Here is a 17,362-nt window from a genome sequence, read left to right on the forward strand (position 1 = left end):
TGCGGCGCATAATACTAAGCCAGCATCATTACCGGTCCGGAGGATGGTAGAATTCACTCCTTCTCCGGAGGGAGCAGAGAAAAGTGCCTGCCATGTATAAACTTATTTCACCCCTCCAATCCTCCTAACAATTCGTTATATATTTTGTATACAGGGGGGAGGGTATATTCCCATATTTCTTTAATGCATCCTACAACCTCCAATCCTTGGAGGGAGGATCTAGTAGGCAATGTCTTTATGGTTTCCTAACTTCGGGTTTTCAACATATCTATCCCAGTGATTCCTCCAGGAATTTTCCCAGAGCTAATAAAGCCATATCCATTTCTTTTGATTTTTTAATTACCAATGATTTTTAATCAAAGATTTTTAATCAATGATTTTTAATCTTTTTTAATCTTTTTTAATCAGAATTCCTATCCTAGGGGTTGTAGAGGGGGGTTTCCCCTTCAGGTTACAAGATATAGGGGAGTGGTAAATAGGGTCCTTTACTTTAAAGAGGTTCACCTTTAGTTATTTCAAATGTATATTTGGTTCCAGAAATTAGTCTTAGAGGGGGGGGGGGGGGAGTGACAATTGGAGACCTAGTGGGCCTTGGGCTTGCTACTTCTCCCTAATACATCCCTAATTTCCTTCCTACCTTGTCAGTGGGGGTTGGCACCCTAAAAACGAGAGCTGGCGCCCCCAACTCCACGGCGGCTGTCCCTACATAGTCCTATCATTCCCTATCTTAATCAGTATTCTACCTATGTGCCAGAAAAAGGAACGCCATAAGTGTGATAGATCAGGATAGAATAGAAAGGGGTTTCTTTTAGAGGAATGAGACAGGGGGGTCGTTAGCAACACTACTTATAAAAATTGATATATGTTGCCAGGGTTACCGTTTTTATAAGAAACAAGAAAAAGTCAGGTTCTCATTGAGACCCAGGGGTTGCTGTGTTTTAAGACGAAATATCCACTTCGTCTCGCATTGCAACACCCTCCTGTCCCAGTCTCCACCCCTTTTTGGTGCCTCTATCTTATCAATCCCCATGAATCTCAAGCCCGATACATCCCCATCATGTACAGTGGCGATGTGTCTTGCCAGGGGTGTATCTCTCCCCAAGGCAATGTCCCTCAGGTGTTCTCCCACTCTTCTCCTCAATTCACGTGTGGTCTTTCCCACATATTCCATGCCGCATGAGCATGTTGCCTTATATATGATTCCTCTAGACCGGCAATTTATAAAGTGGCGAATTTTGTATTCCTGGTTGGTAACATTGCTTTTGAAGTATTGGCCCGTTTTCATTACTGGACAACCTACACATCCCTTACATCTGTAACAACCTTTGATTTTATTGGTCAACCACATTTCATTTTTTGGAGGAGTAAAGTGGCTCCGTACAATCCTATCGCTTATTGATCTCCCTTTTTTATAGGTGATCAGGGGATAAGGTCCCACCAGGTCTCCAATGTCATCATCCATCCTCAAAATTGACCAATGTTTTGTAAGGATTGACCTAACTTTATCCGCTCCCGAACTATAAGTCGTAATGAATCGACTTTTCAAGTCTCCCTCTTCTCGGTTTGTTGGATTCAATAAACCCGTTCTATTCATGCCTCTCGTTTCTCTATAAGCTTTCCTGAGTATCCCATCCGGGTACCCTCTATTTTGGAACCGTTGACGTAAATCCGTCGCCTGTTCCCTGTAATCCATTTCTGAGGAGCAGTTTCGGCGAATTCTTATGTACTGCCCTTTGGGGATGCCCTTTTTCAAGGGGGGGGGATGGTGACTCTCCCACCTTAAAAGGGCATTTGTAGAGGTAGGCTTGCGGTATGTTTTTGTATGAATGTGCCCTTCAGCTCTCTTTTGGATACAGAGGTCTAAGAAAGGAAGTTGGTCCTTATTATATTCAAAGGTGAATTTTAGGCCTAAGGGATTTACATTCAATTTAGTGACAAAGTTAACCAACTCCGATGTTTCTCCATTCCAGACTAATAAAACATCGTCCAGATATCGTGCCCAGAATATTATCTTTGAGCATTCATCCTCATAATCATCCCCAAAGACTATTGTCTCCTCCCACCAGCCCAGGAGCAAATTTGCGTACGATGGCGCACAAGAAATGCCCATCGCAGTGCCCCTGAGCTGGTGGAAGATTTTGCCATTGAATGTAAAGATGTTTCTTGTCAGACAGAATTCAAGTAACTCGAGAACAAACCTGTTGTGTTCCTGACACTGTTGACCTCTACCCTTCAGAAAATATTCTACCGCCCTTATTCCATCAGCATGGTTGATAGATGAATATAGGGCTTCAACGTCTATACTGCAAAGTATAGATTCTCGATCTAGGGTTAAGCCATCTAGTTTTCTCAAAAGGTCCGTTGAGTCCCTAGTATAGGAGTTCAGAGCTGATGCAAAAGGTTTTAAAATCTTGTCTAGATATATCCCAACACAATAGCTAACGCTCTCAATTCCAGATACTATTGGCCTTCCTTTTAAGGGTAGTAAGCCCTTATGCACTTTCGGGAGGCAATAGAACGTTGCCATTGTTGGGTGTTTCGGATATAGGAAATTATATTCATTTTTATCAATAAGTGATTTGGTAAGTCCTCTATCTAAGATCTCTTTTAGAGTTCTGACAAAGGTGGGAGTGGGATTACTTGATAACTGTTGATAAGACTCATGGTTGTTTAGTACATTCTCACACATAAGTTGATATTTCGTGACATCCATTATTACTATATTCCCACCTTTGTCTGAGGGCTTACAAACTATATTCCGATCTTGCTCTAAATTCAACAGCGCCTCCATTTCTTGCTTAGATAGATTAAAAGTAGTCCCCCTATTCCTTTTCTTGGCTAGGTTTTCCAGATCTTTCATTACTAATTCAAGGAATACATCCAGTGTGGATTGATCTCCTGAATTAGGGGGCATTTTATGGCTTTTGGCCCTACAGTCTGTAAACGGGCCCTCCCCTGTATGTTCTGGTAAAGGGTCAGATAGCCCATAGAGTAATCTTATATCTGGTAGCAATGTGTCTGGAACATTCATCGCCATACTTGTGCGTTTATCTTCCCTAATGAAGTGCTTCCTCCACTTCAATTTTCTCACAAAGAGATGCAAATCTTTCACGCTCTCAAACAGTTGAAAATCGGATGTGGGTACAAAGCTCAAACCTCTATTTAGCACCTGTAATTCTGTATCATTCAAGACCTTTTCAGACAAATTAATGATCTGATTGGGTTCGGCCTCTGTCAGTTGTTTATTCCTGGTTTGCTTCTCAGGAAATAGCCCTGATCTAAAAAACGGTTGTTGGTTATTCTGTCCCCTGGTCTACTTCTTTGATTTCCCCTCCCTCTTTGTCTCCCCCTAGGTGGTTTCGTACGTATCTCTGAATCCGAGAGGTCCGTATCCGTAGAGGATATGTCCGTCTCAAAATTTCTGTTAGAATTACTTTGGAAATTCCTATTCACTGGGATGTTGTATGCCTTATTCTCTTTAAATTCTTGTAGGTCCCGTACAAAGTTACGATGCTTCCTTTCTTTTATATTATATTGGTATCTTTCAATTACGTTTTGGAGAAGGGTCTCTTTTGAGGCAAAGTCAGGCTCCGTTGAGAATTTTTTTGTGATCTCTATTTGTTCTTTCAACTGATCACTAGTTTTTGATAGAGTCTTTTTTTCTTCTTCAAGAAGGATATTCATAAACCTCAAGGAGCCTGCCGTTGCCTCTTTTTCCCACCGTTCTCCCAGGAGGCACCCCCTGTACCTAAATCCTGGTTGCAGAGTTATTCTCAGGTGTCTTGGGACTATTCCTGCCTTTATATAGTTTTCCAAACTCTGCACTTCCCACCAACTAGAGACTTGGTTCTTGTAGATTCTAGTTAGCTCTTTAAATGCGTTATTATAGGAAGGAGTATATTTTGGTTGTATAAAGGTATTCTCTGAGAAAACCTCTTTTACCTCTGCCACCCAGGTGTCTGTGTTGATTCCCTTAGTCAGAAAACCGGCCATGCCGTTATTTAGTAGATTTAGTCTAGTGCCACCAATCAGTTCAAAAATGAAAAATAGCAAGGTAGGGCTGTAGTTACATAAATAATAAATAATAAAATATAACTTTTAATCTTATCTATTTAAAATGAGCTGTAATATCTCATAAAATCCATATAATACACAACAAACAACATTTAAATACTCCTTAGTGCTTCAATCATGCACTATATTCTCCAGCACAATGCACTTTTTATCAATATATGGGATATTGCTTCCCCCAAAGAGAAAAAAATGCTTCTTAAAGTGGTCCAATCTATGTCTGAATATGCCACTTATATTAACCGTTGAAATACAGGAACAATCTCACCAAATAAAGTCCCTTGTTTCACGGTCTGAGTCAGGGTAGGTTGCGATGCTTCTATTCATGAGGGGGCTCTCCACTTGCCCTTTTCGAGACCTCATTACTCTAAGTCTCATCCAACTCTCCCGACCTCCTCCTTCATAACAGAATCTCCCGACGCGTTTCTTATTTCCCAGTCATCAGGGGAGAGGTCATTCAATATAGCGGCAAGTGTGCCATACACCATACAGGCATGCACACTTAGGAGGGTAGGTCACCGCGCGTACGATGTCTTACTTTTATACTGAAGTGTCCATCTCTCTGCGCGTGTGAATTGCCGGAGCTCCATTTCCGGGTGCCTGGCGGTCACATGATCTACGACGCAATGCGCTCCCTTCGGAGGTGTGTCATCATGAAACGCATGATGGCACGCAAACTTCTCCACATGTAACTAAGGAGTCGCATAGTTAATCTGCAGCTTTCATCTTAATGCGGCGCATAATACTAAGCCAGCATCATTACCGGTCCGGAGGATGGTAGAATTCACTCCTTCTCCGGAGGGAGCAGAGAAAAGTGCCTGCCATGTATAAACTTATTTCACCCCTCCAATCCTCCTAACAATTCGTTATATATTTTGTATACAGGGGGGAGGGTATATTCCCATATTTCTTTAATGCATCCTACAACCTCCAATCCTTGGAGGGAGGATCTAGTAGGCAATGTCTTTATGGTTTCCTAACTTCGGGTTTTCAACATATCTATCCCAGTGATTCCTCCAGGAATTTTCCCAGAGCTAATAAAGCCATATCCATTTCTTTTGATTTTTTAATTACCAATGATTTTTAATCAAAGATTTTTAATCAATGATTTTTAATCTTTTTTAATCTTTTTTAATCAGAATTCCTATCCTAGGGGTTGTAGAGGGGGGTTTCCCCTTCAGGTTACAAGATATAGGGGAGTGGTAAATAGGGTCCTTTACTTTAAAGAGGTTCACCTTTAGTTATTTCAAATGTATATTTGGTTCCAGAAATCTCTGGAGGGGAAACCCCCCTCTACAACCCCTAGGATAGGAATTCTGATTAAAAAAGATTAAAAATCATTGATTAAAAATCTTTGATTAAAAATCATTGGTAATTAAAAAATCAAAAGAAATGGATATGGCTTTATTAGCTCTGGGAAAATTCCTGGAGGAATCACTGGGATAGATATGTTGAAAACCCGAAGTTAGGAAACCATAAAGACATTGCCTACTAGATCCTCCCTCCAAGGATTGGAGGTTGTAGGATGCATTAAAGAAATATGGGAATATACCCTCCCCCCTGTATACAAAATATATAACGAATTGTTAGGAGGATTGGAGGGGTGAAATAAGTTTATACATGGCAGGCACTTTTCTCTGCTCCCTCCGGAGAAGGAGTGAATTCTACCATCCTCCGGACCGGTAATGATGCTGGCTTAGTATTATGCGCCGCATTAAGATGAAAGCTGCAGATTAACTATGCGACTCCTTAGTTACATGTGGAGAAGTTTGCGTGCCATCATGCGTTTCATGATGACACACCTCCGAAGGGAGCGCATTGCGTCGTAGATCATGTGACCGCCAGGCACCCGGAAATGGAGCTCCGGCAATTCACACGCGCAGAGAGATGGACACTTCAGTATAAAAGTAAGACATCGTACGCGCGGTGACCTACCCTCCTAAGTGTGCATGCCTGTATGGTGTATGGCACACTTGCCGCTATATTGAATGACCTCTCCCCTGATGACTGGGAAATAAGAAACGCGTCGGGAGATTCTGTTATGAAGGAGGAGGTCGGGAGAGTTGGATGAGACTTAGAGTAATGAGGTCTCGAAAAGGGCAAGTGGAGAGCCCCCTCATGAATAGAAGCATCGCAACCTACCCTGACTCAGACCGTGAAACAAGGGACTTTATTTGGTGAGATTGTTCCTGTATTTCAACGGTTAATATAAGTGGCATATTCAGACATAGATTGGACCACTTTAAGAAGCATTTTTTTCTCTTTGGGGGAAGCAATATCCCATATATTGATAAAAAGTGCATTGTGCTGGAGAATATAGTGCATGATTGAAGCACTAAGGAGTATTTAAATGTTGTTTGTTGTGTATTATATGGATTTTATGAGATATTACAGCTCATTTTAAATAGATAAGATTAAAAGTTATATTTTATTATTTATTATTTATGTAACTACAGCCCTACCTTGCTATTTTTCATTTTTGAACTGATTGGTGGCACTAGACTAAATCTTCTTGACAATACTCCATAGATTCTCTATGGGGTTAAGGTCAGGCGAGTTTGCTGGCCAATCAAGCACAGTGATACTGATGTTTTTAAACCAGGTACTGGTACTTTTGGCTGTGTGGACAGGTGCCAAGTCCTGCTGAAGCTTGTCGGTAGAGGGAAGCATGAAGTGCTCTAAAATTTCCTGGTAGATGGTTGAAATGACTTTGGTCTTGGTAAAACACAATCGACCTACATCAGCAGAGGACATGGCTCCACAAACCATCACCGATTGTGGAAACTTCACACTAGACTTCAAGCAGCATGGATTGTGTGCCTCTCCACTCTTCCTCCAGACTCTGGGACCTTGATTTCCAAATGAAATGCAAAATTTACTTTCATCTGAAAACAACACCTTGGACCACTGAGCAACAGTCCAGTTCTTTTTCTCCATGGCCCAGATAAGACACTTCTGGCGTTGTCTATTGGTCATGAGTGGCTTGACACAAGGAATGCGACACTTGTAGCCCATGTCCTGGATACATCTGAGTGTGGTGACTCTTGAAGCAATGACTCCTGCAGCAGTCCACTCCTTGTGAATCTCCCCCAAATTTTTGAATGGCCTTTTCTTAACAATCCTTTCAAGGCTGCGGTTATCCCGGTTGCGTGTGCATCTTTTTCTACCACACTTTTTTCTTCCACTCAACTTTCCATTAATATGCTTGAATACAGCACTCTGTGAACATCCAGCTTCTTTACCAATGACCTTTTGTGGCTTACCCTCCTTGTGGAGTGTGTCAATGACTGCCTTCTGGACATCTGTCAAGTCAGCAGTCTTCCCCATGATTGTGGAGCCTACTGAAACAGACTAAGGGACCTTTTTCAATGCATAGGAAGCCTTTGTAGGTGTTTTGTTAATTATTCTAATTTACTGAGATAATGACTTTTGGGTTTTCATTGGCTGTAAGCCATAATCATCAACCTTAACAGAAATAAACACTTGAAATAGATCACTCTGTTTGTAATGACTCATTATATAATATATGAGTTTCACTTTTTGTATTGAAGAACTGAAATAAATTAACTTTTTGATGATATTCTAATTTAGTGAGGGGCACTTGTATATGGACGAATAGCAGCAAACGCTTATCTAAAGTATACAGCAACTTTTAGCTTCTACTAGAGATAAGCACAAGTCCAATCCCTACTTCAAGTCAAGCAATACAAAACCAGTATTAATCTGGTGCAGGTCAAATCTGAAAACTGCACCTCTGTCTCCCTGCTATATCAAGAGAATCCCTTTCATTCAAGTTAATTAACTCAGTGAGGCCAACTGCAGTCATAAAAGGCAGAAATTGTAGGTTCCAACATAATAAAGGCCGGGTGTCAGGTACGTGTCCTGGCCATTCTCAGGAGCGGCCCCCAGATCATGAAACGGAACAAGATCTTTCCCAATTACCAGAAACTATCTAGATTGAGCAAAAAACAGGTTTTATTAAAGAAGTTGCTGTTTCTATAGGTTGTAGTGTACGGATAACCTGCACGTGATGGTGAGCGCACTGGTATCTGGAATGAGGCCCAGTCCAAATGACAATTTGCACACACATTTACTCTAGGTGGCTGCAGATTACTAAGTGCCTGTTTTCTTCCCCGTCCTGCACATTTTTTTGTCTCCAGACTTAATTGGCATGGAGCTATTCTCTCTTAGTAGACCCGTTTTTAACAATTACCGATCTCTCGGTGCCTAATGTGAAGGAGGGGGGTCTAAGGGGTAGCGTTTCTCCTTATGGAGAGTGACAAGCCAGCTGGTATGTCACTCTCCATAAGGAGAAACGCTACCCCTTAGACCCCAGTCCAGAGCCTCTCACCTAGCCAAATCAGTTCTCATGCTTCGCACTGACGAGGGCCAACAGCCCGAAACACCGTGTCTGCGAATTGAGATACTGATTTGGCTTTTATCCTAAGTCATATTGCATGACTCGTTAGAGGGTTGATTGTGACTTGTAGGATCGCTACTTCCAACAGGTGGCACTATAGAGTTCAAGTCCTCTATTTCTCTGAAGAGGCAATTTGAATAATGTGAAGGAGGAATCAAGCCAGGGTAAAAAGGCTTTGCACGGTGCAGGAGACCCTACGAACATCAACAGTTGGAACCGTAAGCAGATTTAAAAAATATATGCAGGTTTAATGTGAAACTTGCACCCCGGAGACATCAACCCTCCCTTCCCTTTTCTACACAGCGGATGCAGGGTGCACAACAGAATTACAGCATAGATCACGTTTCCAGGTCCTTTGTAGCAGCTCCTGGCCCTCTTGGCAGTAAGGTTTCAGGGGATTAAGCAAAGATGCATCCAGCTGGGTACCCCTTAAACAAAACAAAAACGATAAAAAGCAGTGGTACTGGTCAGAACTGGAGGACCCCCGACCCGCACAGCTCGCAGTGATAAAACAGTCATGTGATCCCAATGGCAAATGGAAATTGGATTTAAGATAGCTCCTTTTCTCTTTGGGAACATCTACTGAGCTTCATTTCTGCCAACTGGATGTATCGGATGACGTTGGTATCTGTAGAAAGACGAGAAACAAATCAGTAATATGGAACCGACGGATCAAATCTACCATCTCATAGATGTAGCAGCAACCAAAAGACTAGAGGTGACTGTGGTCATCCATTGTCCTACGCAATGATTCTCATTAATACCCCACAGTCTATTGAACACAGCCATGGACTTTTCCAAAGGGAACAAATTATTTTCCCCAGATAATATACTTTTTAAAGATCCGGCCAGGGATCATAGGAATAGTCAAGACTATTTGAGCGCAGTTCCTGGACGGCTTCTCCCTGCGCCTCTGATAAGGCTCTCCCATACTGAGACCTGTCAATCACCTCTAGCAGCGTTGGGAAGAGATAGATCCTTAAAATGTATAATTAGAGATGAGCGAGCATGCTCGGGTGCTAATCGAGTGACTTCGGCGTGCTTGAAAAATATGTTTGAATCCATGTGGCTCGCCTACTGTATTCTCACCAATCCCTTGTAGATTGTGAGCCCTCGCGGGCAGGGTCCTCTCTCCTCCTGTACCAGTTATGACTTGTATTGTTTAAGATTATTGTACCTGTTTTTATTATGTATACCCCTTCCTCACATGTAAAGCGCCATGGAATAAATGGCGCTATAACAATAAATAATAATGTGGCTGCATGTTTCATGGCTGTTCGACATCCGCAATACATGCAGCCGCGGGGACTCAAACATATTTTTCGAGCACGCCGAAGTCACAGTTAGCACCTGAGCATCCTCGCTCATCACTATTTAGAATCTCTGAAACCCTGGAGAGTATCAGAGAATAATATACCTGACTGCAATCGTGTGTTTCGAATTCATGTTGTGATATATATCAACCTTGCCCACCTTGATCTATTTATTGTGTTTTCATTTTGTGACTTGTAAACTTGTAAAATACAGGAATTACCACTTAATAGCGTTCATGACATGTGAGGGGTGCTGGGATCTAAACCATTTCTGATCCTGGCTGTAGCTGACATCTACTGCCAATACACAAACTATTGGCCGCATGAGTTAAACCCTTCCAGATGTAGGATGTACATCATTATATGTCCGTGTTTTCTGTGAATGTCTTTTTCCCCAAGGTTTTCAGTACATTAGAAATAATAGAAAAAAATGCACATAATTAAAGTTCTCTTAGTCAGGAAGGGGTTAATATTAGATCAGAGAACCAGATAGCATACTCCCTGTTCAAGAGAATTAATCTAATCCTAGCCCTGACATGATTGTGGGTTATCACTGGGCGCACAGAAGCAGAAATGTATGGCTGGATGGTGGTCCGTCATATACTAATTACACAAGGAGAAATGATTATGTGAGTGATGTTAACCCCCTTAGATGCTGCGATTGATCACAGCATGTAAGGGGGTATGTAATAGCTGACACTTGCTTTGTATGGCACGGCACTCAGTGACTGACCTGCACATTGAGGAAGTTGCTTCAAATTTCAACAAACTGTTTTCTCTGAGAGAGGCGCTGCCAAAAAAGTTACCACTGAAGAAAACAAAAGGATCGACAGTCCAGCAGCGGACATGCCTGGTCCTTGTCTGCACTGAGTCACAGACAGTAGGATCGCTGGCCAAATTCCTGGATATCCTCAGACGTTAGCCTGATCTGTATGGGGGGCCTTATGCACACACTACAGGGGATGTATGGGGACAGAGATGTACAGCAGATATTGCCTCCCAGTCTGCCATCGATGCATTACAACAATGGTCTCTAATCTGTGGGTCCATTATACCTTCGCTCAGAACCTGTGGAGAGTTGGAGTTATTCCACAGCCAGAAATTAAGAGCATACTGCTGAACAAAGATGCAGAGTGTCTGTTAAACATTTTTCCGTAAATGTATTTTTCTTTCAGATCCGGCTCACAATTTTTATACAAAATGTGCCCATAGAGGTCAGATGGAGGCGAGAAGATTGTTCTTTTGGCCTCCATCAGGTCTGTATGCATCACAAAAAACAAAAACCAGAACGGATTAGTAGTGGTGAGTGAACGTGCTAGGATAAGGTGTTATCTGAGCATGCTCGGGTGCTAACCAAGTATCTTCGACGTGCTCGAATACTAAGTTCAATTACCTGTGGCCACATGTCTCGCGACTGTTTGTTAGACAGCCGCAACACATGCAGGGATTGCCTAACAGCGACGAGGCATACAGCTGCGGGAACTAGAACATTTTTCGAGCATGCAGAAGATACTCTGATATCACCTTATGCGAGCACGTTCATTCATCACTAATGGTTAGGCGTCTGTTACCGCCTTCATCCACATATACAACGGGAGCTGTTCCTGGCGTATATGGTGGCGACAAGTTATGTCATCTGAAAAAAATTACAATTCACACATGAGCTTCCATTATTATTGGGCCAAATCTATGTGGTCACCCCTGACTAATAAATGTGCGCATGATGTACATGGTCGTGACTTACAGGGTGATATGAAGAATGATAACACATATATTAGTAATGCTAGTGAGACAAGTGCCGTCCTCTTCTGCAGGGTCTCTACAGGCACAGGATAGGTGAGGATTATGTCTCGGAGAGCCCCTCTGATACCAGAGAGCACCGCGCCCAAACTGCAAGCGGTATGGTGCAGGGTAAAGGTTTTGGCTGAACCTGCTGATTTCAGTCTAATGTGCAAATGATGATCTGCTCACAAATTTGGGGGAATAAATAGGACATATTGAGTTTCACTCATCTTCTCAATGACAACATATGCACACTCAACTGAACAGATCGTGTATGTGGGGAGACCTAGGAATGGCTGTCAGCTAATAAAGTGTATGGTCAATGGATAAAGCAGCGTTTAGGTGATTGGCAGCATGTTTACATCATGATCGGAACAGACGTTCTTATAAATGGTCGTTCGGCAATTAGCAGCAGTGCACATATCCGACCATCGCTCCATTCATTCTCTGTAGGAGAATACCAGTGGTGCACTGTGCATCCTGTCGCTCCATCTATCTGTGGGACGTACCGATGCTGCGCTCTGGATCCAACCTGCTGCTCCATTCATTCTCTGTGGTGCTTGCCGCTGTTGCGCACTGCATTTAATCTGCTACTCCATTCATTCTCTGTAGGGCTTACCGTTGCTGCACTGTGCATCCTGCCGCTCCATTCATTTTCTGTGGGGCTTATAGATGCTACACTCTGAATCCAACTTGCCACTCCATTTAATCTCTGCGGGGCTTACCAATGCTGCGCATTGCATCTAACCTGCCGCTCCATTCATTTTCTGTGGGGCTTACAGGTGCTATGCTCTGAATTTAACCTGCTGCTCCATTCCTTCTCTGTGGGACATACCGCTGCTGCGCACTGCATCTAATCTGCTGTTCCATTCATTCTCTGTGTGGCCTACTGGTGCTGCACTGTGCATCCACACCTGCCTCTCCTTCCATTCTCTGTGGGGCTTACTGGTGCTGCACTGTGCATCCAACCTGCCGCTTCTTCCATTCTCTGTGGGGCCTTCTGGTGCTGCACTATGCATCCAACCTGCCTCTCCTTCCATTCTCTGTGGGGCCTACTGGTGCTGCACTGTGCATCCAAACCTGCCGCTCATTCCATTCTCTGTGGGGCCTACTGGTGCTGCACTGTGCATCCACACCTGCCGCTCCTTCCATTCTCTAAAAGCAATTCCATAACTAAAGCAATTGTTACCATCCACCTCTCGTGTCTCCCCTTTTCCTCATAGTTTGTAAGCTTGCGAGCAGGGCCCTCATTCCTCCTGGTATCTGTTTTGAACTGTGATTTCTGTTATGCTGTAATGTCTATTGTCTGTACAAGTCCCCTCTATAAGTTGTAAAGCGCTGCAGAATATGGTGCTGCACTGTGCATCCAACCTGCCGCTTCTTCCATTCTCTGTGGGGCCTTCTGGTGCTGCACTATGCATCCAACCTGCCTCTCCTTCCATTCTCTGTGGGGCCTACTGGTGCTGCACTGTGCATCCAAACCTGCCGCTCATTCCATTCTCTGTGGGGCCTACTGGTGCTGCACTGTGCATCCAACCTGCCGCTCCTTTCATTCTCTATGGGGCCTACTGGTTCTGCACTGTGCATCCAACCCGTTGCTCCTTCCATTCTCTATGGGGCCTTCTGGTGCTGCACTGTGCATCCAAACCTGGTGCTCCATTCATTCTCTGTAGGGCCTACCAATGCTGCCTTATTCATTTTCTGTGGGGCTTACCTGTACTGCTCTCTGCATCCAACCTGATACTCCATTCATTCTCTGTATTGCTTACCTGTGCTGCACTCTGCATCTTACCTGCCACTACATTCCTTCCCTGTGGTACTTACCAGTGCTGCGCTCAGCTTTTTCTGGCAGCCCCATAGAGAATGAATAGAGCAGCGTTGGGCATGCTAGATCTGCTGATTGGTGCAGGTCCCACCTGTAGGACGTTCATTGATCAGCAAGTTGTCGCCTAGTCTATGGAAGATGATAACTTGTTTTCACTGGACAGCACCTTTATATTGTTACTTAGGAATGATTTAATGATTTAGTGATGAGTGGAGTGAGATCTTTCGGATATGATCCAACTCCTGTATAAAATACTATAATTTACAGTGATAGAATGCAACAATTTCATATTTTCTTATACAGTCTATGATTAGACTTTCCTATTCCACCATCCATAGTGACAGGGATCCAGGTGCCTAGAGATTACCAACCCTTGTGGGACACTGACAGCGATGACATTGTGGAAAAATGTGTTGGTGGGGGGTACAGATGTGCAGTACAACAGCTCTTGTCACTCATTAACCAGTTATAGCGTGGATTACTGTGTATGGTTTTGATTATCCTGAGCCTCTGAGCTACTTGGAGGCTATACATCAAAAAGGATATCCTGCATGAGCGACCCAGGATACACTAAAGAATGCTGAAAGTGCGGAGCAGTCACTTGTAGGACTTGCATAGCAATTACTGACTACCCTGACAGCTGAATAGCTTCACTGACCAGTACAGACCAGACGATTGCATATAGGCGGAAGGGAATGTGAAATACCCTCGTGCTGTCCTCTGCTGAGTAAGGGAAGGGATTCTCAGCATTGGCAATAATGATTTTCCGATATGAGCCTACACCAGAAGCCTAAGGCCAGAATCACATCTGTGTTTTGTGGGCTGCATAAGGACGGTGAAGAACGGACTGACTGACCCGATTCAACACACTGATAGAGTACTGTGCAAAAGTCTTATGCAGATGTGAAAAACAAAAAATGCTGCAGAGTAAGAACGCTTTAAAAAAAAAAAATAGTGTTAATGGTTTATATTTTCATTGATGAAAATATAATGTAAATGAACAAAGGAGAAACCTAACCAATATTTGATGTGACCGCCCTTTGCCTTCTTAACAGCATTAAAGCATCATTTCTTCTAGATACACTTTTTGAAGGAACAGTGAGGTTGTTCCAAACATCTTGAATAACCAACCACAGATCTTGTGTGGATGCCTCTTGTGCAAATCCTTCTGGGGACAATGACCCAAAAATACAACCAGTGTTATTAAAAACAACTATAAAAGAAGAACAAGAAGTCCTGAAAGTGATAATATGGCCCCACAGAGCTCTGATGTCATTGTCATCCAGTCTGTCTGGGATTACATGAAGAGAAAGAAGGATTTCCACAAGCGACATGCACAGAAGATCTGTGGTTACTTCTCCAAGACGTTTAGAACAAACTCTGGGCAGAGTTCCTTCTAAAACTGAGTGCAAGCGTACCTAGAAGAACTGATGCTTTGATGAAGGCAGAGAGCGGTCACACCAAATATTGATATGATTTAGATTTCGCTTTTGTAAATTCACTTAATTGATAAAACAAGATACAATTAACACTTCTATCCTTTAAAGCTTTCTTACTGAGCAGCATTTTTTCTACACCTGCCTAAAACTTTTGTAAAGTACTGTATATGTCTATGAGGTGTCATAGCTGGGTCAGGAGCCCCATACAGTTGTGGCCAAAAGCATTGACACCCCTGCAATTCTGTCAGATAATACTCAGTTTCTTCCTGAAAATTATTGCAAACACAAATTCTTTGTTATTATTATCTTCATTTAATTTGTCTTAAATGAAAAAACACAAAAAGAATTGTCCTAAAGCCAAATTGGATATAATTTCACACCAAACATAAAAAAGGGGGTAGACAAAAGTATTGGCACTGTTCGAAAAATCATGTGATGCTTCTCTAATTTGTGTAATTAACAGCACCTGTAACTTACCTGTGGCACCTAACAGGTGTTGGCAATAACTAAATCACACTTGCAGCCAGTTGACATGGATTAAAGTTGACTCAACCTCTGTCCTGTGTCCTGGTGTGTACCACATTGAGCATGGAGAAAAGAAAGAAGACCAAAGAACTGTCTGAGGACTTGAGAAACCAAATTGTGAGGAAGCATGAGCAATCTCAAGGCTACAAGTCCATCTCCAAAGACCTGAATGTTCCTGTGTCTACCGTGCGCAGTGTCATCAAGAAGTTTAAAGCCCATGGCACTGTGGCTAACCTCCCTAGATGTGGACGGAAAAGAAAAATTGACAAGAGATTTCAACGCAAGATTGTGCGGATGTTGGATAAAGAACCTCGACTAACATCCAAACAAGTTCAAGCTGCCCTGCAGTCTGAGGTTACAACAGTGTCAACCCCTACTATCCGTCGGCATCTGAATGAAAAGGGACTGTATGGTAGGAGACCCAGGAAGACCCCACTTCTTGCCCCGAGACATAAAAAAGCCAGGCTGGAGTTTGCCAAAACTTACCTGAAAAAGCCTAAAACGTTTTGGAAGAATGTTCCATGGTCAGATGAGACAAAAGTAGAGCTTTTTGGGCAAAGGCATCAACATAGAGTTTACAGGAGAAAAAAAGAGGTATTTAAAGAAAAGAACACGGTCCCTACAGTCAAACATGGCGGAGGTTCCCTGATGTTTTGGGGTTGCTTTGCTGCCTCTGGCACTGGACTGCTTGACCGTGTGCATAGCATTATGAAGACTGAAGACTACCAACAAATTTTGCAGCATAATGTAGGGCCCAGTGTGAGAAAGCTGGGTCTCCCTCAGAGGTCATGGGTCTTCCAGCAGGACAATGACCCAAAACACACTTCAAAAAGCACTAGAAAATGGTTTGAGAGAAAGCACTGGAGACTTCTAAGGTGGCCAGCAATGAATCCAGACCTGAATCCCATAGAACACCTGTGGAGAGATCTAAAAATGGCAGTTTGGAGAAGGCACCCTTCAAATATCAGGGACCTGGAGCAGTTTGTCAAAGAAGAATGGTCTAAAATTCCAGCAGAGCATTGTAAGAAACTCATTGATGGTTACCGGAAGCGGTTGGTCGCAGTTATTTTGGCTAAAGGTTGTGCAATCAAGTATTAGGCTGAGGGTGCCAATACTTTTGTCTGGCCCATTTTTGGAGTTTTGTGTGAAATGATCAATGTTTTGCTTTATTCTCTTTTGTGTTTTTTCATTTAAGACAAATTAAATGAAGATAATAATACCAAAGAATTTGTGATTGCAATCATTTTCAGGAAGAAACTGAGTATTATCTGACAGAATTGCAGGGGTGTCAATACTTTTGGCCACAACTGTATATATGCTCTGTTCATTGTGCTCCACCAAACACAGTTGTCAGGCTGCACCTCAACCTCTGAGCAGTCTCTTTGTAGTGCTCCTGAATGTGTCACCTACAGCTCATAATTTCGGGCTGCAGCTCAATAGTTAATCATTCAGTAGTTCTAAAAAAATAAATAAATGTAACCTTAGGCAGGGGTGGGATCATGTGTAGTCATCGGTAGCGGGACGTACAGGTTTCGCAATACCCTTTTTATCTGCACGTTCTTCTGCATGTGAAACCTGTTAGTTGGCAGGGTTTACTTGTGAAAACAGCACAGCCAAACGCCTCATCGCAAAACTATGGTGAAATGTGAAAGAAAGGACTGTAGATCACACTCCCATCATCATGGAGCTTTCCAGGAGTCCGATGGGAGACCTGGCCTAAAGTTGGCCATAGAGATGACATTCTTCTCTAGGGATCCAGCTGATTATAGAGACTTCTGCTAATACTGGGTGTACGACTACCACAAACATCAGGTTCTCAACAGATCTTACCAAATGTAGCTGGACCTGCCAATAGGCTGCAGCAGCGTATCTCATGAATGTTGGGGTTTAGACAGGCGCATTGAAAAAATTCGGTCAGTCGCAAACACAAATTGCGGACGTGACTGGCTCAGCAGCGTGTGCTCAAAAGGGTGATGGAGCTGCATTT

The 17,362-nt window shown here is 42.9% G+C and overlaps 1 protein-coding gene across 1 annotated transcript in view; it reads right to left on the minus strand.

Moving 5' to 3' along the window:
- Positions 1–8,714: 8,714 nt before the first annotated feature.
- Positions 8,715–17,362, minus strand: part of TTC9 (tetratricopeptide repeat domain 9) — a 52,884-nt gene continuing 44,236 nt past the window's right edge. Inside the window, exon 3 of the mRNA XM_077262266.1 lies at positions 8,715–9,119. Coding sequence (XP_077118381.1) covers positions 9,040–9,119 — 80 coding nt within the window. The 3' untranslated portion in view covers positions 8,715–9,039. The remainder of the gene's footprint in view (positions 9,120–17,362) is intronic.

Source organism: Ranitomeya variabilis, chromosome 1 (assembly GCF_051348905.1).
Source record: "Ranitomeya variabilis isolate aRanVar5 chromosome 1, aRanVar5.hap1, whole genome shotgun sequence".
NCBI classification, from domain to species: Eukaryota; Metazoa; Chordata; class Amphibia; order Anura; family Dendrobatidae; genus Ranitomeya; species Ranitomeya variabilis.